The sequence below is a fragment of the Sinohyriopsis cumingii genome, chromosome 1 (genome assembly GCF_028554795.1).
Source record: "Sinohyriopsis cumingii isolate HCF-2022 chromosome 1, ASM2855479v2, whole genome shotgun sequence".
Classification (NCBI taxonomy): domain Eukaryota; kingdom Metazoa; phylum Mollusca; class Bivalvia; order Unionida; family Unionidae; genus Sinohyriopsis; species Sinohyriopsis cumingii.
Genome location: NC_142961.1, coordinates 89,886,305 through 89,914,076, shown reverse-complemented (window position 1 = coordinate 89,914,076; position 27,772 = coordinate 89,886,305). Strand labels below are relative to the sequence as shown.

The 27,772-nt window shown below is 34.6% G+C and overlaps 1 protein-coding gene across 1 annotated transcript in view; it reads right to left on the bottom strand.

The window, feature by feature from the left end:
* Positions 1–27,772, bottom strand: part of LOC149807319 (uncharacterized) — a 115,244-nt gene that overhangs the window by 34,207 nt on the left and 53,265 nt on the right. Inside the window, exons 8-14 of the mRNA XM_089965262.1 lie at positions 26,150–26,217; positions 22,725–22,800; positions 11,121–11,226; positions 9,000–9,093; positions 6,385–6,529; positions 2,162–2,227; positions 1,651–1,824 (exon numbers count right to left, since the gene is read on the bottom strand). Coding sequence (XP_089821388.1) covers positions 1,651–1,824; positions 2,162–2,227; positions 6,385–6,529; positions 9,000–9,093; positions 11,121–11,226; positions 22,725–22,800; positions 26,150–26,217 — 729 coding nt within the window. The remainder of the gene's footprint in view (positions 1–1,650; positions 1,825–2,161; positions 2,228–6,384; positions 6,530–8,999; positions 9,094–11,120; positions 11,227–22,724; positions 22,801–26,149; positions 26,218–27,772) is intronic.

Sequence of the window (27,772 nt, the reverse complement as noted above, 5' to 3'; positions counted from 1 at the left end):
TGGCAGGTTGTAATGGTCCCTGTCCCCTTGCTCAAACCAGGATTTTTACAGAGTTCTAAGTTATAGTATGGCCAGGACAAACATTGTGGATGTGCCGTGATACTTCAGGGAAGTTTAAACTGGGTCTTCTAGCTTGGAACTCAGTAAATCCTAGAGCAAGAACAAGCCTGGTTTGATCAGGGGTTTAAGGAATAGATCTACATCTGTGCTTACAAACTGATGCTGAACAGGAATGGGGGCCATTACAACCTGCCACACATCTGAGACAATCTGTTAACATTGCTAACAATTCCATTGAGCAATGTCAACAGTCAGTAGAAATTAAACCAGTCTGCTGATGAAGTCCTTAGCATGAGGACTAAAGCATCAGGTTACTTTTCTATATATTGTCTGTGTGTGTGATTCAAAAGTAAAAACATTATCAAATAGGAATAATATTATTACACAGTTGAGCTTTCACCAAAGTATGCTACAGAATAATTCTGCAGAACACCTACCTATAATCTATGCCACAGTATAATTCATAGAAGACCGGCCTATATTCTATGTTACTGTATAAAGTACCTATTTATAATGTGACGAAGTATAAAGGAACCACCCATAATGTGATACAGTACAAAGTACCTACCCATAATGTGCTACATTATAAAGGACCTACCCATAATGTGCTACAGTATCAAGAACCTGCTATAATGTTCTACAGTACAAAGCACCAAGCACCTACCCATAATGTGCTACAGTACAAAGTACCTACCCATAATGTGCTACATTATAAAGAACCTACCCATAATGTACATTAGTATCAAAGACCTACAATAATGTGCTTCAACAGAAAGGACCTACTATAATGTGCTACAGTATAAAAGACCTACTATAATGTGTTACAGTATAAAGGACCTACTTTAATGTGCTACAGTATAAAAGACCTACTATAATGTGCTACAGTATAAAAGACCTACTTTAATGTGCTACAGTATAAAGGACCTACTTGAATGTGCTGCAGTATAAAAGACCAACTATAATGTGCTACAGTATAAAGGACCTACTTTAATGTGCTATAGCATAAAGGACCCACTTCAATGTGCTACAGTATAAAGGACCTACTATAATGTGCTACAGTATAAAAGACCAACTATACTGTGCTACAGCATAAAGGACCTACTATAATATGCTACAGTATAAAGGACCTACTTTAATGTGCTACAGTATAAAATACTAACTATAATGTGCTACAGTATAAAGGACCTACTTTAATGTGCTACAGTATAAGGACCTACTATAATGTGCTACAGTATAAAAGACCTACTATAGTGTGCTACAGTATAAAAGACCAACTATACTGTGCTACAGCATAAAGGACCTACTATAATATGCTACAGTATAAAGGACCTACTTTAATGTGCTACAGTATAACAGTACCTTCCCATAATGTGTATACTGCATAATGGTACGACATGATAAAGCATCACAGTATACTGTGCTGCTTAAGGACATCTGGATATTTTTACAGGTCTTTTACTCATCCCTAAAATGAATCTCTACTCACAATTAAAAATTAATTATTGCTGCTTCACACTTTTATACTATTTATAAGATGTTCATAATGATGATGATGATGATGATGATGATAATGATGACTGATGCTCTTACCTTTAAAACAACCACTCCCATAATGAGGATGCAGATGATATTCAGGATTGTAAGAAAAAGACTGACAAGGCCAAGAATTGCTGCTTCATGTGACATGTTACAGGAGTATATAGGATCATATGCATTATCTGAGAATGGAAGGCACTTCACAGATGCCATGTCTGACACAGAGCTCTGAAATATGAACACAATTCACAAAGTATCAATTTATTGCTAAATATAGAATAATATACTCATCTCAAAATTACCAGAGAATGTTTTAGGTATGTAAAATATCAATTTCAAATAAACAAAATTAAACAAATATATACTCTAACAGAAACAGTTCTAGAGAATTAAGGTAAGAAATATCCACAAAATTAAATCCACCGCAAGTAATGTTGACTGAGTGTTAATATAATAATTATGACTCTGTCAAATTGTATTCCCATAAAACATGCCATTGTATCCACGTAAATACTTCCTATTTTGCAATATACTGAGGTTATGACTGAATGTATGAGGAACTCACCTTCATTGTGTTGTTGACAGGAAATGGTACTGCAGCAGCCAGTATACTAAATGCCCATAGCATGCCCTGAAATCCAAATGCATAATACATTACAGTCAAACCGTCTTTAAAGAGCATCTCAATTAAATGCCCATAGCATACCCTGAAATCCAAATGCATAATACATTACAGTCAAACTGTCTTTAAAGAGCATCTCAATTAAATGCCCATAGCATGAACTGAAATCCAAATGCATAATACATTACAGTCAAACCGTCTTTAAAGAGCATCTCAATTAAATGCCCATAACATACCCTGAAATCCAAATGCATAATACATTACAGTCAAACCGTCTTTAAAGAGCATCTCAATTAAATGCCCATAGCATGAACTGAAATCCAAATGCACAATACATTACAGTCAAACCGTCTTTAAAGAGCATCTCAATTAAATGCCCATAGCATGAACTGAAATCCAAATGCATAATACATTACAGTCAAACCGTCTTTAAAGAGCATCTCAATTAAATGCCCATAGCATGAACTGAAATCCAAATGCACAATACATTACAGTCAAACCGTCTTTAAAGAGCATCTCAATTAAATGCCCATAGCATGCCCTGAAATCCAAATGCATAATACATTACAGTCAAACTGTCTTTAAAGAGCATCTCAATTAAATGCCCATAGCATGCCCTGAAATCCAAATGCATAATACATTACAGTCAAACCGTCTTTAAAGAGCATCTCAATTAAATGCCCATAGCATACCCTGAAATCCAAATGCATAATACATTACAGTCAAACCATCTTTAAAGAGCATCTCCATTTAATGCCCATAGCATGCCCTGAAATCCAAATGCATAATACATTACAGTCAAACCATCTTTAAAGAGCATCTCAATTAAATGCCCATAGCATGCCCTGAAATCCAAATGCATAATACATTACAGTCAAACCATCTTTAAAGAGCATCTCCATTAAATGCCCATAGAATGCCCTGAAATCCAAAAGCATAATAAATTACAGTCAAACTGTCTTTAAAGAGCATCTCAATTAAATGCCCATAGCATGACCTGAAATCCAAATGCATAATAAATTACAGTCAAACCATCTTTAAATAGCATCTCCATTAAATGCCCATAGAATGCCCTGAAATCCAAAAGCATAATAAATTACAGTCAAACCATCTTTAAAGAGCATCTCAATTAAATGCCCATAGTATGCCCTGAAATCCAAATGCATAATAGAGTCAAACCGTCTTTAAAGGGCATCTCAATTAAATGCCCATAGCATGCCTTGAAATCCAAATGCATAATACATTAGAGTCAAACTGTCTTTAAAGAGCATCTCAATTAAATGCCCATAGCATGCCCTGAAATCCAAATGCATAATACATTAGAGTCAAACTGTCTTTAAAGAGCATCTCAATTAAATGCCCATAGCATGCCCTGAAATCACATACCAATGAACAACACATTACAAACATGCCTGCAAGATCATCTCCATTAACCAACCACCTGTCTTAATCAGATATCTTCATCCAACTGATTGTTAAAATTTACCTCTTTTAAGTAACCACCTATCTTAGGAGGATACTTTCTCACTTCATACTGATGGCCACTTCAAAACAGGTTGGACTGTACTTGAAGTATTCCTTCCATGATTAGACCAGGGGAGGGGTGGGTGATAAACAAGTATGTCAAAAGGAATGGGGGTGGGGCTGTTATCTAGCAAAGATATCTTTAATAAATATTGATTTTAAAAAAAATTAAAAAAGGAATGACTTGTTGAATTAATCTGGTAAAATTGGGAGAGATTTACTGTCAAACATTGTCTCATTGGATAAAATTATGAATTAAAGAAAGTTTATGAATGGATGAATAATTCAATTAAGGATTTACTTGTTATTAAATGTGGGCTTGCGAATGGATAAATATAGTAAATCTGGGACATGCTTATCATCAAGCATGGGCTTATCATGGAATAAATACAGTAAATCACACACCATTAATATGGTGTTTGATATCAATCTGTTTCGCAACTGCAGCATGTCTAAATGGCCTTCTGTGAAAGAGGACTCAATGATTACTCCTTTACACAATTATGTTGAATCATCTCTCATACTGAAAACAAGTAATTCTGTTGAATAATCTCTCATACAGAAACAAGCACTTCTGCTGAATTCTCTCTAATACTGAAACGAGCAATTCTGTTGAATAATCTCTCATACTAAAACAAGCAATTCTGTTGACTAATATCTCATACTGAAACAAGCAATTCTGTTGAATCTTTCATACTGAAACAAGCAATTCTGGTGAATAATCTTTTATAATGAAACAAGCAATTCTGCTGAATAATTTCTCATACTGAAACATGCAATTCTGTTGAATAATCTTTCATACTGAAAAAAGCAATTCTGATGAATTCTCTCATACTGAAACAAGCCATTATGTTCAATTCTCTCTCATACTGAAATAAGCAATTCTGTTGAATAATATCATACTGAAATAAGCAATTCTGTTGAATAATATTTCATACTAAACAAGCCATTATGTTTAATTCTCTCTCATACTGAAATAAGCAATTCTGTTGAACAATCTCTCATACTGAAACAAGCAATTCTGTTGAATAATCTCTCATACTGAAACAAACAATTCTGTTGAATAATCTCTCAAACTGAAACAAGCCATTATGTTTAATTCTCTCTCATACTGAAATAAGCAATTCTGTTGAATAATCTCTCATACTGAAACAAGCAATTTTGTTGAATAATATCTCATACTGAAATAAGCAATACTGTTGAATAATCTCTCATACTGAAACAAGTAATTCTGTTGAATAATATCTCATACTGAAACAAGCAATTCTGTTGAATAATCTCTCATACTGAAACAAGCAACTGTTGAATAATATCTCATACTGAAACAAGCCATTATGTTTAATTCTCTTCCATACTGAAATAAGCAATTCTGTTGAATAATCTCTCATACTGAAACAAGTAATTCTGTTGAATAATATCTCATACTGAAACAAGCAATTTTGTTGAATAATCTCTCATACTGAAACAAGCAATACTGTTGAATAATATCTCATACTGAAACAAGCCATTATGTTCAATTCTCTCCCATACTGAAATAAGCAATTCTGTTGAATAATCTCTCATACTGAAACAAGCAATTCTGTTGAAAAATATCTCATACTGAAATGAGCCATTATGTTTAATTCTCTCTCATACTGAAATAAGCAATTCTGATGAATAATCTCTCATACTGAAACAAGCAATTCTGTTGAATAATATCTCATACTGAAAAAAGCAATACTGTTGAATAATCTCTCATACTGAAATAAGCAATTATGCTGAATAAACTCTCTCTCAAAAAACCCAAGTCACTCTAATATCTAGATGTATGTGACAAGACAAATATTTGGTGAAATATTAAGTGATTTTGAACTAGACTGTAGAGTCCAATTCAAACATCTACTGACAGGAAAAAAGTTGTCAAAAAAGCTAGCTAACAAGTGAAAAGTAATCATATTTTGTAATTTTGTATTACACCAACATGCTTTCACAATGAGAAATTTAAATATTAAAGAAGCCAACAGATGAAACTGTTTTCATTTAACTCGGCATTCTGTGACACTGATGTTGCCTTTGTTAATACCACAAACGAAATAGATAAAACACCACCATTTATACAACAAACTAGATAAATTATTAATTTGTATTTACCATGTAACATTTGAATTTAGGTCTAATATTTAGACAAGTATGGAATGCCATGAAACAGGCAAGGTCTTATCACTGGATAAATATGATAATGACCATGTCTTAGCTGACATTGCTGGTTGATGAGGTGTACTTAGTGAAACCAGAAGCATGCAAAATGCCTCAGCAAGCAAATATGTCCCTCATATTGTGCCATGCAAGTGCAATAACTTTTGTTATGCGCTCTTTCTGGGATGAAAGCTATGGCATGGTCATAACATTAGAACAAGTAATTCAAATGCTCTTAAAAGATCAATATTTACACACTACTATGATGCCAAGCACTTCCATGCACAAAGTTGCATTACTGTCAGAAACAAATAATGGGAGTTAGGCAGTTCTTTATATTTTTCAGCCCTACAAACTTAGTCTCACCTGAATTTGAAAATTGAACTACAATGAGAATAGTTGACTGCTTAAGGATGACTACCTGTCTCCATACCCACTTACCTACTAACAGCATGTATGGTACTTACTGCATTTACAGCTGGAGGTAGAAGGGATGCAGAAATGGCTACACCAACAAGAGATCCAGCATTGCCACCTAGGACAGAGATAGCCACTCCTGCACCTGAGGGGATTGCTATCAAGACTCCCACCCAAAGGGACCTCAGCATGCCTCTGAAACAAGAAAAAGATTGAGTACTGACTTTAATTCTCATACACTCAAATTTTTTATACACACTCAAATTTTTCATCCACTCTAATTTTTCAAACACCATCAAGCCATTGAAATTATCCATATTTTGCACTGTAATTTTTTATACAAAAACCTTTTCGATTAAAACTTTGCACATGTTTAAAATGAAAAGTTTATTTGCATTCACAAAATAATGCAGACTGAAAAACAGCAGACCAAAATAAATAATGATGCTTACATAACAATGTTATGTACAGTGAAAATGGTCTGGGTTCACAAAGTGCCATTGTATTTAGAAATGTAACAGGCAACATCCATACAACTGACTGAAGAAAATACTATATGTGTATGCTTTGCTACACAAAATGCTGGTGGGTGGGTGGAGGGTAGTATTGGTGGCAGTAGCAGTTCAAAATTATGGGCTGCAATAATGCAGTTACCAATTTAAACTGACACATATTAAATCAGAAATACGTAAAATTGCGATCACATTTTTTTTTGTTTGGAAGACAAATATCACTGGTACATACATATAAATGTATAATAAAATTAGCAACCAAGTAGTGCAATTATTTGGAGTACGAGTGCTTACCAACCAATCTCACTGTATACAAATTATTAATTCTGTTGAAAATGTGTACAAAAATGTATAATTTCCAAAACAAATCTGCTATATTTCATTCAAGTCTAAATACTTCATTTCTTGCTAATCAATCACACTAACTTAAGAAACACTGTACTTCTGGAAACGGGGCCACGAGTGGCCGAGTGGTCTAAAGCGCTCTTCGTTACAGATCACTGCCATCTCACCTCTGTCTGCAGCAGTTCGAGTCAAAGATTCAGCCAATGTGGGCATGTAAGAAAGCTTGCCAGTAGCTTCTCGTGGGTCGGTGGTTCTTTCCGGGGTTTTCCGGGTTCTTCCTCCACCATTAATACTGGCCGCCATGTATAGCCTATCGTGCTGAAAAATGGCGTTAAACCCCACAACAACAACAACAACTTCTGGAAACATTCATATATACTTAAAAGTCCAATGGACAGAGTTCTGACTGGCAATTAAATGAATAAATTTGACACTGGGAGTGTGAACAAAAAAGTTGCATTTAGGCTTGAAACAATACCTTAACCAAAATTTGTACATGTGTACTGGCCTCATAATGGTCAGTTTTGATTTTGCTTCAATAATAGTACCTATAACTTTAATATTACAATGACAAGTGCCTGTGTATGTCAGAGTGATCTGAATCATTTCAGTAGGGAGTAGGGTGGGAGACGGCTACATAAACTTGACAATGACCTAAACTGTTCTCAACAATTTAGGTGACAACCTTTTTCAATGTTTTTTTGCTGTATGTACATGTATGGCAGCTGACTGAACAAGCACTGGTGGTTTATCTTCACTTTAGTCAGTAAACTAATTGATTCATAAATTTGAGTACAAAATCTTACTAGATAACTGCATTGCTTGGCTGTTTATGATGACTGAGCAAAAAGATGTTGGTTATTCTTTACTCAGGATTTAGCAATAAATGTACACCCGATGCTTTGAAAACAAACACAAAAATTTAATGACATTATTACTGATAATCCAGTCATAATCAGATTAACAATTATTAGCTTTTTAAGAAGTTAATATCTTTTAAGAAAAAGCAAGGGTAAGTGATATGTTTGTATCAAGGATACAACACACCATGCCAAGTTTTTCAATAAAACTTTTGTTTATTTTGGCATTAAAGCTTTGTGGTACTTAAAGATATTGGTAAAATCATTTTAAAATTCTGGGAGTCATGAAATGTCTGTTATTTCCATTTCAGTGTTATAATGAAGTGTGTTATAGTGGTATTTCAGTGTATCATTTAAATGGTAATTACTTGATAGTAAATAAATGAATGAGATGTAACAAACAATTTCTTCTGATGCCATTACAATTTTATTATTTTGTTCCTCAAATGATGCAAGACTACAGGAAATGACATAAAACAATTTTTCAAAGTGCATCTGAATCAAGGTAATTTACTTGCATTTAAGCACAAGGTATTCACTACTCTGCTATTACTGTTAAAATAAATCTAAGTTTATGTCTAAGCATTATGAATCCATTTTTTATGACCATGTACCCATATATTAATGTCCTCAATTATACAGTTGGGATTCTGCTCTTTTCCAATAATGGAGTATATCTATGTATTGCTTATAAAGCACACAAGTGACAACAGCATCAGTCAAGAACTGTCATCGCTTAATGTAAAAGCAGATCTGGGGTCTATGCTGTTTGACTGAAACCAGAACTAGAATAAAGACCACTGTTTCTGATTTGCCAGAACAATACAAGATGGCAGAGCTGGAGTTGTGTTGTTTGCAGCTGAAAGTGTATGACAGATGAACAAATGTTACATTAATTTTAAAAAGAACAGCAAAAAAGGAAGAGCAATTTATAGATTGGATACGAACCTGGATTGCATTTCACTTGTGGGCCATTGATCTGTACTGCCCCAAATAGCCCCATGCAACCCCACTCCTCCACTGATGAGACCAAACAAAAACCCTGACAAAGATGAGAAAGATGTAAAAATTGTATGACGTAAGGGTGGTAAATATTTACAACACATGCCTGATATGCTATATTTAGTTGCAATATATATGCTTCACAGTACACACCCTCATTTCAGTAAATGAAACTACATGTGACAAATTTTCAGACTTTAGGATAAACCAGTCTAAAAAAGCTCACTAGGCTGGTCAATCTGTGACTGCCTTGTTTCCAGAAATATGTGGCTGCCAAGTTTCCATATTTTGGACAAATCAGACTAAAGATGTGCCCACAACAATGAACAATATCTTACATGTGACTGCCAAGTTTCCAGACTTTTGGACAAACCAGACTAAAGACGTGACTGCCAAATTTCCAGACTTTTGGACAAACCAGACTAAAGATGTGACTACCAAGTTTCCAGACTTTTGGACAAACCAGACAAAGATGTTACTACCAAGTTTCCAGACTTTTGGACAAACCAGACTAAAGATGTGACTGGTAAGTTTCCAGACTTTTGGACATACCAGACTAAAGATGTGACTGTCAAGTTTCCAGACTTTTGGACAAACCAGACTAAAGATGTGACTGGTAGGTTTCCAGACTTTTGGACAAACCAGATTAATAAGCTGCTGGGTTCCTGCAGACTTAACTAAAACAAATTCCATGACTGTTCCACAAATTTTCCAGGAAAATTTCACAAAACTCAAGGACCACAATATCTTAAAATGATACTATTTATCAATCGTAATTGTGTCATATTTTCTAGTTGGTACTTGACGCTCTAAGAAATTAGAAGCTATCAATTTTTATTGTCAGAAATTCCATGACTTTTCCAAAACTTTGCATGGTTTTAATAAATCCAATGACTTTTCAAGGCCCTTGAAATTTATTATTTCAATTCCAAAACATTTCATGGATTCTAGTACTCATGGGAACCTTGGAACTGCCTACAAGACTGAGCAACATCTGACTACTAATTTTCTAAGCTTTTGGATAATCCAGACCAAACAAATGCCCACCACTGTCCAAATCTGTGACGGCTAAGTTCCAGACCTTTGGATAAACCAAGAAATGTCCACCAAACTGGCCACTGACCATATTTGCTCCTTATGTGATCTCAAATGTATGTGGTATAATTTCCCAGTAAATAAAGAACTATACTGGAAACAGATGGCTGATTGGTCTAAGGCACTTTCCTTTATAAATCACTCAAATCTCAAGTCTGTTTAGTTCAGCCAATGTGGGAATGTGAGAAAGCTTGCCAGTAGCTTCCAGTGGGTCAGTGGTTCTTCCTCCACTAAATATACTGGCCACCATGTAAACCCTATCACGTGTTGAAAAATGGCATTAACTCTATAATGAAAACAACAACAAAAATGACCCCAGACTTTTTTCTTATAGACAGCAAAATGTCCCAGTAGATAAGAAATGATGCTGGCCACAGACTGGCGTGTGTCTTATACAAAACATATTATTATATATTCTATTGACAATACCTACACAATCAATTATATGGGCAAAATCTCTGCAGCCCAGTTAAGCAATAACTCTTGAAATGTAAATTCTGTAAAGAAAATCTGATTCTGCAAGAAACCATGTCCAATCACAGCATCAAATCTGCATCTATGTTCAAACAACTTGGATAAACAATTAAAAAAATTATTATTATTATTATTATTATTATTATTATTATTATTATTATATTTAAGTGTTAAATATGAATATGGACTGAAAGATTTCAAAACTACAAAAAAATTTATTAACATCTATACCCAAATATCTAATAAATTTTTGTAAAAGAATCATGTCACGAATAAAAATATAACTGGTAATAACAAAAACAATTGGCATTTTATTTACTTTTAATCTTCATGTTTACTGCCAATATCCAAGTAGAAAGCAGAAGTACTACATGAACAGGAGCAATAAATAAATGAATGGAATGAAATCTGGCTTCAAAGAAGACAGAGGTAGAGACCTACAATGACCAGAATCATTTTCCAAATTTTATTCAAGAATAGAAACCATGAAAGTCTTACCCATACAAATGCAAATAAGAAGTCCTGCCAACTCAGACCTGATGCCTAGGTTCCGAAGGTCATTGTTTTTAATGACCTGACCAAATGTAGAGGCAAGAATGGGTCCCTGAACAGAAAAAAAGAATATTACGAATGGTACAATGTGTCAAGTCGGTGTTTGATAGTACTATCCACTAGAAAGGCATGCCTGATACCAATGAGCATCAATTGATGGGTTACATTGACTGGAACTTCTTTAACCCCTAAAACAGTATGTTCCCTCCTTGTCTCAATTGCAATCTATTCAAAAACTGCTTGAAAAAAAGAGCAAAACACACAATGATACAGAAGCCATTTTCCCTGAATCATGGTGACCTTGACCTCCAAACTCTTGACTCCAGTACTGACAGCATACCTGTGTCGTAAGAGAAATTGAGCCCTACAGTTTGGGGAATGATACAGAATTTGTAATTAAAGTTATTTTACAAAACTATTTCTGTTGGAGTCCTCCATGTTAGAAATTATGACCTGCATTAAAAGCAATCTTCTTTATTCCAAATTGCTAGCAGTCTCTAAAATAGGCTGCAGCCAAATGGCTACAGGTATCATGTAGAAATCAATTTCTTCTCTAAATCACTGTGTTCTAGCCTTCTGAACTTTTTGAGCCCAAATTTTAAAAAAAAAAGTCTTCATTACTTCAAGTTCATGAAGTTCAAGCTGATCACAAAGTCTTCTAAAGGTACCAAGTAATGCTGTCTGGGTCATTCACAACCTGTCACTTGATGATACATGCAGTATTAATGTCAGAGTCATTTACAACCTGTTGTGTGATGATAGTAATGTTGTCAGGGTCATTCATAAGCTGTCATTTAATGATATCAATGCTGCCAAGATCATTCACAAACTGTCATTTAATGATATCAATGCTGCCAAGATCATTCACAAACTGTCATTTGATGATAATAATGCTGTCAGGGTCATGCACAAGCTGTCATTATACAAATGTTAGTAATGCTGAAAGTTTTATCTTATATTTTCCAATCAGGAAACTCAGCTAAAAAAATTTTAAATGTTAACTGAAACAGACTTTTTGGGTCTAATCTAATGCTTATTGGACATATAACAATTGAAAGGCTACAGTGTACCAAGCTACTGCAGTAAACAGCCCTGTCCTGAGATACAGTGGTGCCTGGTCATCCTGGTCAAAGCCGGATTTGAACCTGCATCACTTTGGTTGCAAGTCTAACATGAAAACCAACATGGCTCTATAACGATAATGGAAAAGCTAGTACAGCTATTACTAAATAGACTTCACTCTTAAGTAGACTGCTGCACACATACACCTGGATATACAGAATTGCTGAGCAGCTAGTAACTTAAATATATAAAATGACCCAGTAAAAGCCAAAACTGTATGGAAAACACTGACTCCTTTACCCATAACATACAGACCTTCCCCAGATCAAACAAGCAAATAAGTATCACAATTCCAGCCAAACTGTAAATGATTAAAGGAAAAAAAGGAGAAAAAAGGGGGTGCACTTAAAATAATTAATTTGCAAAGAACATGTAGGAAAGCTGTGAAATAGTATATAGACACATATACCAAATTTATTAGTTATTAAAGAAAAAACATGTCACTGGATTAAAAATCATGTTCATATTAATTGCTGATAAACAGCTTGAAATTTAGTAAAAAAATGAAGTTCTTCACTTTTTGGTAAAAAATTAACTTGAAATTTAGTAAAAATGAAGTTCTTCACTTTTTGGCAAAAATTAACTTGAAATTTAGTAATGAAGGTCTTCACTTTTTGGTAAAAATTAAAGTTATTTTTAATATATCCAATCTCTGAATTATCATTTAAAACAACACTCCAAGTGGTTTCAGAACACATCATATGTGTACCAGTAAAATGTTGTCGATCATGTTGCTGCTTTTTGGAGTGCAGATTTGGAAACCTTCTAGAACTACTGTAGATTCAGAATAAAGCAATAATTTTTTTAAAAAGAGTAACATTTATTGAGAGAAACAACATCGAAACCATCTCTTTGTTGTTAGCAATATACTGTGATTGCACTGCAAGTCATTAAGACATTTTTGTTCATTGTTGACTAATCCTTTTAGTACCTATGTAGTAACTTTTAGCTGGAACTTGCTTCTCCATAATGAACAATTCTGTAAGACAAAGCTTTTCATGCATCTAGTATGCATTTTTCTTTATTCCTTTGCTATTGTAAATCACATATGTGAGTGAGAATGATAAATGAACTGATTAATGTTAGATATTTTATGTCACATGTACGTACAGTATTCTAAGTGTCTGAATAGTCGACTAAAACAAGTTGACTTGACACATGACCATGACCACCAGCTCTTACTCAGGCAAGCATTTTAACTGTTTTAATTCCATCATCTTTACTTGATTAGATACAAAAGACTAATTAACATGAAAATACATTGACGGTCAACACGTAATTGATTTTAACAATGTAATTAACACTACTGTAAGTTGGAGATCAAAACACAGTTGACTCAGCAATTAAATAGGTTCTCACAGAATCACTGTAATAACCTGTTGACATGTTTGAATACAAGTGGACATATCAATCACATTTATAATGATTACATGAAACCAAATTACAAGAAAAAACTGAACTATGGATTTTACTTGACAAGGCTTACATAATTTGTATTTATTTCTGAAAGTACTGCCAACTGTAGGCATAACTGACAATTTAATTGATCAATTTTTCATCAATGTTTTTATTTAATCTGTACTTAAAACAGTTTTCTTTAAAAAGAAAATTAAACTAAGTTTTCATTATTTTCAAAAAAATTTCAGGGCACTAATTTCTGTTACTGGAAAAAAGTGATTTATCATATCAAGGCTTCATTTATCAAATATGATTTTACATTGAAAAGACAGTATCAAATCATAATACTGTCAATGTCTACGGTTTATCCATAATACTGTCAATGTCTATGGTTTATCCATAATACTGTCAATGTCTACAGTTTATTCATAATACTGTAAATGTCTATGGTTTATCCATAATACTGTCAATGTAAACGGTTTATCAATAATACTGTCAATGTCTACAGTTTATCCATAATACTGTCAATGTCTACGGTTTATCCATAATACTGTCAATGTCTACGGTTTATCCATAATACTGTCAATGTCTACAGTTTATCCAAAATACTGTCAATGTCTACGGTTTATCCATAATACTGTCAATGTCTACAGTTTATCCAAAAGACTTAAACACATCATTCATAATAATGTCAAGACGAAATTTTATCCAAAAGAAAAAACAAATAATATTCCCAATATGTATAGTTTTATCCAAAAGAAACACAAAACGAACTATAATACAGTGTGACCATGCTATATAGCACGCTCCATTCTAACAGGAATCTGGATAACACAGTCATGATGTGGGTCCCGAATTTATATGCATGTATTTTTCTAGTACACCCCCCAAAAAATCTTTCTTAAAAGAAAGAAAAAACATATAGTTTATTATCATTTTGGGGAAGAGATCGCGAAAGAATAATACAAGACAATGTGTGGCTCCTGAAATTTTATATGTATTTTACCAAAAATAAAGTCTTTTCTTCTTAAAAGTACAAAAAATAACATTTAAAAATTTTATTCTGGGATCACATGGGCATAGCTGCCAACCTTCCAGGCTCACAATTAGTGAAAATAGGGATAAAAAGTTGTGAATTTGGACAAGAATTGGTGAAAAATACCATGACAAATAACTCCATCCACTCTGACCACTCTGACCGTCAATACTACACTATATCAAGTTCACAATATAAAACTAAAACACTACATATAAGCAGAAATATTTATTTATCAAGACATGATACTGTGGCAGACTTGAACTTCCTCAACTGCCTGATCGTAAATTTGTTTTCTAAATAGTTCAGACTTCTTGCCAGCTGTTTGATCTTGGTGACTAAAATTACTGACAATTCTGCAGCTAAGGAGGCCCTAAAGTCTTATTTTTCCTCACTAGAGAAAATACACTTTTGCTTGCACTGTTGCTGTGAGGAATGCACAGGAGCTGCAGCACTTTTGGTCCTTCCAAAGGAAAATTTGGAATCAATTTTCGAGTCTGGCAACATTTGTCAGAACAAATGTTTAGCATGGTCTCCGGCTGACAAAGGTAGATTGTGTTCAACAAGAAAACTCACAAATAATGCTTCAGTGTTGGTAGCCTGCATATCTTCCGCCAATTGTTTAAAATATTCCAGAGCTGAAATCTGCGAATTCTTAATTTTCCCAACTTCTACGTGTTTTCTGCAACTGACATACTTCCTTACATCGTCTCTGTGATGGCACACTGAGTGCAAAAAGAATGATGAATATCAATATTTAATGGCAGAATGCACGGCCAATTTCTGATATATTCCAAATTAAACTTCACTTTTTGAGTAATACATTTCTTTTTCCTTGGTGGTGAAGACATTTTCAAAATCGTACATGCGATGCTGAACCGTAACTCAAATCAGTGTTGGTGACGCATGCGCAGAGCAAAATTCCAGTTAGGCCCCAGTTTCTCTCAAAAGCATTTGTAAAACTACTCTTATACATATAGATTAAAATAGGCTAAAATGCTTGCTGCCGGGCCATCTGTACTAATTGGCTGCAGATCTAATATCACGACCAGCAGTACCGGACCGTTTTGGCAACTGTGAATATCACGACTAGCGCTTATCGGGAAATCGGTTATTTTACTGAAGATTTAAAATAATTGAGGATTGGAGAATTTGTAACTTTTTGGCTTGCGGCGTGAATCCGTGAATTGCTGAAAAAGTCATGAAATTCACACCAAATTCGTGAGGGTTGGCAGCTATGCATGGGGCTTCGCCAAAGTCGCCAACTGCAATTTTTTTCCTTATTGGCTGCAAAATATACCATCTGCTGATTTGTTTCCTTATTGGCGACATTGTTGGCTGTTTCAATTTGTATATACAACCATTGGTTTGGAGTGGAGAAATTCAGAGGCCCCATGAAAGGAAGCTGCAAACTTGATATAAAATGCACTAAAATGTATCTATTGTTACAAAAACAAATTCTTTGTCCATACTGACAAACCATCTTAACAGTGCATTGTTATATCACAATCCACTTATCTTGACGTTTCTGGTAGCAGAGATCAATCGGACGAAGCAGTATCTCATAATCTATCTTTCATCAGATTTTCGGCTGCTCACTTCTAATTAATATATCTACATAGACTGAATTTGTGCATGTGATTTGGATTTTTTACATAGCTTTAAAAAAATTTCAGTCATATCGCTACGATGTCTGCAGTGTGGCAGTTTATAGTAATGTCTAGCACCGGGGCATCATGTCCCAGTCACATTATCCTGACACCAGGCCAACCAGTCCTAACACTAACCTTGTAATGTTGAGCACCAAGTGAGGAAGATGTACCATTTTTGTAAGTCTTTGGTATGACTCAGCCGGGGATCGAACTCATGACCTCCAGCATCCAAGGCAGACACTCTAACCACTAGGCCACTGGAACGGTTGACTGACATTTGTATGTGGATGGAGAGTAAAATTCCTCTCCCTTTCACTCAGAATTAAATCCTTCAGAACACTCACATTTTCTGTAGTAATCACTGTCATCAGACCAGAACACCTGCGTCTCTATTGTCTGTTAACCTTTTGTTAAATCTTTAACACATGCGTGGAAGGCAGCATCACTATCACAAATGTATAAAATATAAAAAACTTACTTGTCGGGCTATTCAATAGGGAGGGAGGAGCAGTGACTACAATCAACCAAACGAAAGCCAATTCCTTTTTTTAAAAATGTATCCAGAAAAATTATTTGCTGAAATTTCAAAGAAAACATTACCTTTGAAGCACCGATTGTGATGAAAATATACTAAGCAAATATAAAAATTCAGTCTCAATCATGTAATACAATTATTTGTTGTTGCCGCCACAAGAAATGGGCATTTGTTTGGTTCTCCAAAGGTGTCCTTAAATGGTGACTTCAATAACCCATACACCCTTCATTAAAGAAAGCCAACTACAGTCTTCAATAAAAACAAACCTTTCTTCAAAACAAGTCAGTACCCAATTTATCTAAAAGCAATTGAATCTGATGGACTTTTTTCCATTTTCCAACGTGACTGGAACAAGTTTATTGTGCCGTGAAAGTTTATCTTTTGCAGGGAAAAAAATGTATGCTTACAAACGCTACCAATGGCGGCTTAATATGCAAACCAACTTTAACCGACTTGGGACTTACTGAAAAGTAAATGTGCTTCATCATTCATTGTGCAGGTTTTCCTCTGAATTCAGACCTATATGACCTGTGACAAAATTATGGATTATTTTAAATCTCTGTGTGTGCATATTTTCAATGGAATTACTTGTATTGTGGATTCAATGTATGTGATGAGATTCGCAGGTGAGTACATGGTGTTGATACTCTATTCATGTTATACATCAGACATGTATATATAAATAGTATACACGTATATGTACCAATCCGTGGTTCTCAAAAATAAAGTAAAATAATTTATATGCCTTCTCTGTTTTCATTACAGGTGTATTTATCATTTAATATGCACCAAAGCACATATTTTACCACCTGCATGTAATACCTACACATACCCCCATGCAAATTGTTGGGGATACATGCATCATTTTCTTCAGCTAACTGACCTGGTTGCTTATAACACTGGTTCTATGGCTCCCAACTGCCATGTTATAGTGCCACGGGTTACACTGTATTGTCAATATGTAGAAACACAAAATCAAATCATAATAATGTTAATATGTAAAGCTTTACCCAAAACACAATAACAAATTATAATAATGTCAATATATGCAGCTTTATCCAAATGAGAATACAAATTCATAACAAATGTCTATATGAAGTTTTATCCAAAGGTCAATACTAAATCATAATGTTGTCAGTATCAAGTTTTATCCAAAAGATAACACCAAATTGAAATACATGTACTGTAAATTCATTTTTTTCATGGATATCAATTCTGGTGGTTTAAACAAATATACCTTTTTTTCTCCATATAGTGGTTCCTCTCTTATACTGCCACCCCTTCTGTACCAGGAAAGTGGCAGTGTAAGATCGGTTGCATTTCCAGAAAGGGACTCTATTTGTGTGAGTGATATGGATTTTTAACGTAGCTTTAACAATTTTTCAGTCATATCACTACGATGTCTGCAGTGGAAATTTATAGTGATGTCTAGTACTGGGGCATCATGCCGCAGACATGTAGCATGATGTACCACCCAGTCACATTATCCTGACACCTAGCCAACCAGTCCTAATACTAACCTCTTAATGCTGAGCGCCAAGCGAGGAAGCTGTTAGTACCATTTTTGTAAGTCTTTGGTATGACTCAGCAGGGATTGAACCCACGACCTCCAGTATCCAAGGCGGACGCTCTAACCATTAGGCCACTGGAGCAGTCTAACTATATTTGTAAGAAGCATGTGCATGTGTATGTGTATGTAGTAAGAAAACTACATGTAACTTCACCACATTTAATATCTTCATTTAAAAGTAGCATTAATTAATAATGAAGGGTTCTCGTCTTAAAACAACTTTTTCCAAGTTAACGATTCTTATTCATAAGCATGAAATGAGAGAGGGGTAATGCTGGCATGCAAACTCGTCATTCAGATATGCGCATTGCAAAATCATCATTTAGATCTCGGTGCATACACTGCTTGGCCTTTAAAATAATTCTCTTTCCATTTATACCACTGCTGCAGAATATGTTCCTTATCTGTTACTCTTGAACTCTCCACAATGTCAAAAAGTTGAATAACTTTACTTTTTCTTCTAGAGTATTAATGTTCAATTTACGTGATGACAAGTTAAAGGTCCGTAATGATTTATTCCAATGTAGCTAATTGTACATTAATGCAATTTAATTATGAAGACAAAACTTTGAAGTGAAATGAAATGGCATGAAAATAAAAATAAATGCAGTGGCAGTTTGCTTTGATGTAAAAATGACCTTAAACAAGTACATGATTACTCAGATATGGGATTCATGCTAATATTGTGTAGTAAAAGGAAATACAAGGATTAATCTTTAAGAAACAATGGGGTACCAGTATGCAGTGCAACAAAATTCACTCCTTTACCAAGCCAGATTCAGGATTTAAACAATTATCTGGCTTGGATTTCTTTCAGAAAACAAAAGACAAACCCACCTAAGATAACCAAATGGAGATAATGAACAATCTGCTTGCCAAAATTAAGAGTGGAATGAATGAGTGGAAAATACTAGTCAATCTATATTCTGAATTTAAATCTATATTATTACCTCTTTGATGAATATGACAGTTTTGTGAATATATGCTGGTTACATACCTAATATATTTATAGGTTATTGCATTTGTATGGGAAAATATGAACGAGTTTTTCAGATGTAAATACTGCATGACTTTGGGAGTGCAGTATATCCATCCGACAAAATGAGTTCATATTTTCCCATTCAAATGCAGTAACCTTTTATTATATGCTCATTTACTTATTCTACTTAATGCTTAATTATATTAACAAAATGCACTAAAAGAAACAAAGTAGCAATGCATGCTGTATTCCAAACTAAATACACAAGTGCATTTTCTTAATTACACAAAAACATTATTATTGCGCACATAACTCCGCCCAGATACATTTAGTCGCGCACTCGACATAACTTTTGAAAGAAAATGGTGTATCTAGTCAAATTTGAAATTTAGAGTCATATTGTGAATGAAATTGCAACAAATTTTCCATCTGATCTGGAATGAATAACATTTTGGTAAATTTTCGATTCTATGAAATTTCGTAATTATGGACTGGATTTATATGTGACAATTCCACATGAAATACATCTAGCTGAATATAAAATGTGTTACAAATCCAATTATAGAGTTAATTAACAGAAATGCAAGTGAATGGATCTGAAAACTAGTTGCTATTAACTCCAAAAAATAATAGCTAAGAATATTGAAAATAAATAATAGCCAAAGCCTGACTGATATAAAGCTGTCTATCAAATTAAAATGAAATCCAATTATGAATAAAGCAGTTATCTGCAGAAAGGAAGTTGAGTTAATAAACAAAGGCTATAACTCCATTCCAAAGCAATAATTAATGCTTAGCCCAGGTCTCATTATTATCAAGCTGTCAGCTGAAATCCAATGAATCGGAGTTATCGTGTGGAAATGAAAGTGGAAGAGTCTAACAATAAAGTGTTATCTCAGCTAATTGATGGAATTGTACGCTGTCAATCAAATGGTCTCATACAAATATCAAGTTACACATCAAAATTTGGTTGAACTGCAAGTGAGTAATGTGCAGAATGAAAGTACACCATTCCTCTAATAACTCGCGTCAAGATAACTTGTGAACCCACTTATAATGGGGGCTCAGGTGTGGACACCATTTTTAAACTAAAAAATAAAAAAGACATCAGCCATATTTACTGAACTTGAAGAAAATCACAATCAAAATTGGTAAATGAAACATCGCTGTATCGCTCATTCTATTGCCAAAAATGGTAGATTGGATCTGGGAATTTTAATCAACATTATCAAATCATCAACTTTTAAGAAGAGGTCATATATTTTGTTACATGTTCTTTTGAAATGACCTTCTTAGTACACCATAAATAACAATATTCAACAAAAATTTGATCAATGAAAATGTCATGCCTGCTTGAGGCATTACTTTAATAAATAAATATCAATTAATAATCTTTAATCAAGCAAACTTTTTGTTTTGGTTCTATCTTTTAGTTCGGTTTAGGTGTACTCCTCATAAATGAAATGTGACCTGTTGTATTTAAAAAAAAAGGCATCAAACATCTATGCCCGTAAGCATTTTGCTGAGAACATAATTAAGTGCCAACCGTGTTTTGATATTTTACTTATGGAAGTATCTGTTGAATGTTTGCACTGAATTAAAAGCTGGCCTCCTTTGTATTATCGCATTAATTGCATCTCTTGTATCAAAAAAAGAAGGCTGAATAAAAGAAAAGTTAAAAGGCATGCAAATCCTACATGGGTAAAATCTAGCAACCCATTGTAAATTGTTCCAACTGATCAATCAAACACAGTCATAAATATTATTGTGCACATAATATAATTAAACTACCTGAAATTAACCTACTCATTCATAAATGAGATCCAAAGCCAATGAGCAAAATGAATACTTTGTCATAAAGAGCTTTGTTTCAGATAGGTTCATTGTGGAAAAGCAAGTTTCAGAGAATTCCTGAATTGGCACTTTGCAATATCCTTAAGGATGAGAAGTGTCACTAATATATATGAAATATTTGCATCAATATGTTACTGAGCAATACAATTTTTAGTTTTGACACAGACAACTGTTTCACAAAATAAATGTCACTGGTTTTTGGAAAAAGGAATCTTGTTTCGTGGTATAACAAAAATTAGTCTGGTCTTGTTTTTGTAGATTCCCTGCTTAGAACTTCCTAGCCATTAATGATGCAGGAAACCAGACTAATCAACAATAACGTGAATGTTGTCTGAAACCAGTTGGAATAATGTTAACGTTCTTTCAGATGTCGGGCATCTTGAAAACAAAACAATTTATACAGAATAATAAATAACTTCATTGGAAAAAATCTTGACATGATAACAAAACAAGTTATCAGCCATAAAACAGTACATTTACTCCACCCCCCACTGCTCAATGTCCAGAGGTGATGGATCACTTATTTTTTGGAGGTCCCTCAGTTACTTGCACCCCTGTTTATAGTGCAGTCTATTTGTTGTTTGAGTTATCGAGGGAGAGGTGTAAGATGGATAGCAGGACAGACAAACGGAATGACCTAATATAAAATCCCATTTCTATGAATAGCAGAAGACAATAAGATCTGATGTCAACAACAAAATCAAAAGCAATAAAAATAGAGAGCTCTACATTGGCTAACTATGGCTTTACTGAGGAGATAAGAGACATACCATAAGGGGTGAAATCAGCAAGGCTGTACTGAGGAGATGAGACAAGTACCATAAGGGGTTTAAATCAGCAAGTCTTTACTGAGGAGATAAGACAAGTACCATAAGGGGTGAAATCAGCAAGGCTTTACTGAGGAGATAAGACACATACCATAAGGGGTGAAATCAGCAAGGCTTTACTGAGGAGATGAGACAAGTACCATAAGGGGTGAAATCAGCAAGGCTTTAATGAGGAGATAACAGACATACCATAAGGGGTGAAATCAGCAAGGCTTTACTGAAGAGATAAGAGACATACTATAATGGGTGAAATCAGCAAGCTTTACTGAGGGGATTATAGATATACCATAGTGGTGAAATCAGCAAGGCTTTACTAAGGAGATTACAGACATACCATAAGGGGTGAAATCAGCAAGGCTTTACTGAGGAGATAAGAGACATACTATAATGGGTGAAATCAGCAAGCTTTACTGAGGGGATTATAGACATACCATAGGGGTGAAATCAGCAAGGCTTTACTAAGGAGATTACAGACATACCATAAGGGGTGAAATCAGCAAGGCTATACTAAGGAGATAAGAGACATACCCTAAGGGGTGATATCAGCAAGGCTTTACTAAGGAGATAAGAGACATACCATAAGGGGTGAAATCAGCATGCTGGCTACAAGCGCTACTGAGCTGTTCTCCACCAAACCCATGGCTGCTATCAAACTGAAAAGTTCCAGAAAACAAAACAAAAATATAAAAATCATCTGCAAACTCATTAAGAAAGCAGTTGCCAGAAAAGAGTCAATATGTACAATTATAAACCCCATCATGAACAATAATACATGGAATAAGCCGTAATTCAATCAATGTAATTCAGCTTAAAACAAGAATGTCGCACCCCATTATTAACTTATCCATGCTCAACAATTTCCATTCCATCATTCCAGACAGGGATCGCACATTTCAACAAGTGATCCAGAAATAACTGTATGTATGTTGACACTAACAAATGCATGCAAATGTGGACAAATAGGATAACATAGGTATTCTTTTCTAATGAAAGTTGTGAGGACAACAAAACAAGCTGTAGTGACAACAAACAAAAATTATGGGGATGAGACACAAAAGCTTAAAGAGCAATAATTTTACATTACACAACTACATGGATTGTGCTTACTATGTGCATGAAGCTTTGTAAAATGGTCTAAAGTCAGGTCTCTAATTTACACCATGGGCAAATTGACTAAATGCAAAACTAAATTATTGAATGCATTCAAATTACACCAAACAATTTAACTTTAAGCATTAGTCCAAAATTATCAGCATATTTTGCTGCAGGTACAGTTTGCATTTTATGATGGCATGCTAACAATACAATGCTGACACTCAAAATGAGCAAAATTTTCAAACACTTTTCGGCTAGTCTTGATTACTAAGCAATCTAACGCATTCAGAAAGTCATTATTAAAACCCCTGATAATTTTACAACTGGAATAACTTTGTGTTTTGCAATGCTCATAAAATACCCAACTGCATTTTCAAAAGCTGCAATTGAGGGGCTTTGAGTGACAGAGTGGTCCAAAATTGCTCGCCTTTACAGTTCATTACCGTCTCACCTATGTCTGCAAGGTTTCAAGTCTCAGGCTCAGCCAATGTGCATAAGTGAGAAAGCCTGCCAGTAGCTTCTGATGGGCTGGTGGTTCTTACTAGGGTTTTTGAATGTTCTTCCTCTACCAGTTATACTAACCACCATGTATAGCCTATTTTGTGTTGAGATTCCAACAAACAAAAGAACTTTCAATCCAGATAGTAAAGTACCTTATCCTTATCTAAAGTATTGTCAAGAGCAATGTATTGGTTTGGAAAGCATTGTACTGGTTTGGAATGTACTGTATTGGTTTGGAAAGCACTTTACTGGTTTGGAATGCACTGTATTGGTTTGGAAAGTACTGTACTAGTTTGGAAAGCATTGTACCGGTTTGGAAAGCACTGTATTGGTTTGGAAAGCACTTTACTGGTTTGGAATGCACTGTATTGGTTTGCAAAGAACTGTACTGGTTTGGAAAGCATTGTACCGGTTTGGAAAGCACTGTATTGGTTTGGAAAGCACTGTACTGGTTTGGAATCCACTGTATTGGCTTGGAATGCACTGTATTGGTTTGGAAAGCACTGTACTGGTTTGGAAAGCACTGTACTGGTTTAGAAAGCACCGTATTGGTTTGGAAAGCACTGGTTTGGAAAGCATTGTGCTGGTTTGGAAAGCACTGTACAGGTTTGGAAAGCATTAGACTAGTTTGGAAAGCACTGTACTGGTTTGGAAAGCATTTTACTGGTTTGGAAAGCACTGTACTGGTTTGGAAAGCATTGTACTGCTTTGGAAAGCACTGTACCGATTTGGAAAGCATTGTACTGGTTTGGAAAGCACTGCACTGGTTTGGAAATCATTTTACTGGTTTGGAAAGCATTGTACTGGGTTGGAAAGCATTGTACTGGTTTGGAAAGCACTGTACTGGTTCAGAAAGCATTGTACTGGTTACTGTTACTTCTTTCAACCAATGAAACTGATCATCTATACAGCAGGAAAAAATGATCCCATTATTTTTCTGTTTTCTTTTATATTGTCTGCAGATAGATATCCACTTAAGTCTACCAATTGCCATAACAATTAATTTATCATCTGATAATGAGAGCAGGAAAAACACTCTATATTAAATAATGAACCATACTGATACATAGCTGCCAACCCTCCAGGCTCGCAATTAGTGAAAATAGGGATACAAATTAGTGAATTTGGACATGAAATTAGTGAAAAATACCATGACAATAACTCCATCCACTCTGACCGTCAATACTACACTATATCAAGATCGCAATATAAAACTAAAACACTACATATCTGCATTTCCATTTATTATGGTATTCATAAACTTCACTTGTTCTTGTGATTAATTATCAAGACATGATATTGTGGCAGACTTGAACTTCCTCAACTGCTTGATCATAAATGTGTTTTCTAAACAGTTCAGACTCCTTGCCTGCTGGTTGATCTTGGTGACTAAAATTGCTGACAAATTTTCTGTTCTTTAGGCTCTAAAGTCTGTCTTATTTTTCCTCACTAGAGGAAAATTTGGAAGTGATCTTTGAGTCTGGGAACATTTGTCGTAACAAATGTTTAGCATGGTCTCCAGCTGATAAAGGTAAGTGTTCAGCAAGAAAACTCACAAATAATGCTTCAGCATTGGTAACTTGCAGGTCTTCCATCGATGGCTTAAAATATTCCAGAGCTGAAATCTGCGAATTCTTAATTTTCCCAACTTCTACGTGTTTTTTTGCAACCAATGTGCTTCCTCACATCGTCTCTGCCACTATGCCGAATACTAAAATTTGTGGCACACTGTGTGCAAAAAGCATGATGTATGTTAATGTTTAATGACAGAATGCACTGCCAATTTTCGGTATATTCCAAATTAAACTTTCAAGCTCTCATATGCGATGATGAATGGTGATTCAAGTCAGTGTTGGTGATGCATGCGCGGAGCAAAATTCCGCTTAGGCCACAGTTTCTCTCAAAAGCATTTGTAAAACTACTCCTATACATATAGATTAAAATAGGCTAAAATGCTTGCTACCAGGCCAACTGTACCAATCGGCTGTAGTTCTGCTAATATCGCGACCAGCAGTACCAGACCATTTCAGCAACTGCCAATATCACAACTAGTGCTTAACGGGAAACTGGATATTTTATTAAAGATTGAGAATTGGAGAATTTGTGAATTTTTTTGCTTGCAGCGTGAATTACTGAATCGCTGAAAAAGTCGTGAAATTCACGCTAAAATCGTGAGGGTTGGCAGCTATGCCGATAGTCCATACTCTAACCGTGTACCTGCAGCCTGTACAACAACTATAGTCTAAAACAGTGTCAGCAGAAGTACTTTGATAGAGCACATGTAGAAATAAATACATACACAAAAATGAATAGGGCTAAGCATTTGCATTGCATTTCTTGAAAAAGGATCAACACAAAGCAATCAGGAAGGACAAAGTATTGCTATAGGCTTGCACATGCACTTACCTGGCCAAAAGGATCAGCAAGAGGTAGTCAAAAGTAAATTCGGCATTAGCACGCACAGATGAAACAACCTGAATGAAGAAAATGAAACTGATAATAAATACTGCTCCTGACATTCAAGAGAAAAAGCTATCTAGCTACAAAAGCAATGGAGAGATGTTGATGAATAAATGAATTTTTTTCATATTTATGGTTTAGTTGTTCTGTTATGCACAGGAAAATTTATAGAGCTGACCAAATGGGGGTGGGGAAAATTCACCTCTTTATCTTGAAAAACAGGATAATTTTCTGAATATATGAGGGATTTATCAAGCAAATTAAGACAGACTTTTCACATCTGATGTGTGATTTTTGTGCATTCTGTTGACCTAAGCTTGATCTTGTAGAATTTCACCTGAATTTAGCAATGGTATGTTTTAGAAAACACATGTAATTGTAGCTCTTTTAAATGCCAATGGCTCTGTGGACAGTATGCATGCACAGTGCATTATGTTGAATGTTATACAACTTTCAAATACTTAACAAAAAATACCAACACAGTCACAAAGAGAAGATTTCTTGCTACATATTAATACAGGCAAGATACAAATTTTGGAAATGCTAAATTCATAATGAGTGCCAAATCCCAACCCTTTTCATATTAAAACAAATTGTCTGAGATTCAGAGACCCACAATTCTTGGATGACACAATGGTGTGCATGTCAAATTCATGAATAAAAACATACTAACCAAAACACGCAACAAATTTCTGACACCATCAAAATCAACAGAGACAGACTTAGCATCGATTTCAAAAGTAATCAATTAATTTCAATAACTTTTCAAACTTTTAATTACAATTACTAACTTTTGGCCAGATTAATTAAGCGAATCACATTACTTTTTGCAGAATGCAATCAATTACATTATGATTAATTTGTATAGTTTTCTTTAAAATTACAAATACAACTTAATCTGCATGTTTTTATAACTGATGTTGTTTTGTTGTTTTACAGTTTAAAGAAAAACATACATTATGATAATTCCAATTACTCATTTTCAATTCAATATCCTACTCATTCTTCCTTTTGCATACAACTTTGGAATCATACTTCACGTTTTAATGACGTCATTATGAAAATATAATGTGCAGTAGCAAAAAAGTAATCTTAATTATTGGGTATTCTTGAATGTAACTGAATAAAGTACAAGTATATGAATACAAAAAATATGTACTGCTTGTGATTCCTATTAAATTGGAGATCAATTACAGCCAATTATGATTCCTGATTACCCCAGGTCTGATAGTAAGAGGTACATGCTGTATCTGAAAGGTTCTACAAAAATAAAACTGGTAGCAACCTTACAAGATTCATTAACAAAAACATACATAATTGAATTTTGCAGTGAAAAAATTACAAGACATTTTACCCACTGATAAAGGAGACTGAAAGATAGGTAAATTCTGTCAAAATAAAACCAACATTATATACAGTTACCAAGTTAAACTTGTTTGAAGTAAATGTACATACAGATCAATGGGCAGACTTAGAGACGCAAATCTACATGCAGATGGGTGGGCTTGATTGGTGGGCAAACTAAGAGAAGCAAATGTAAATACAGACTGGTGGGCAGATTTAGAGAAG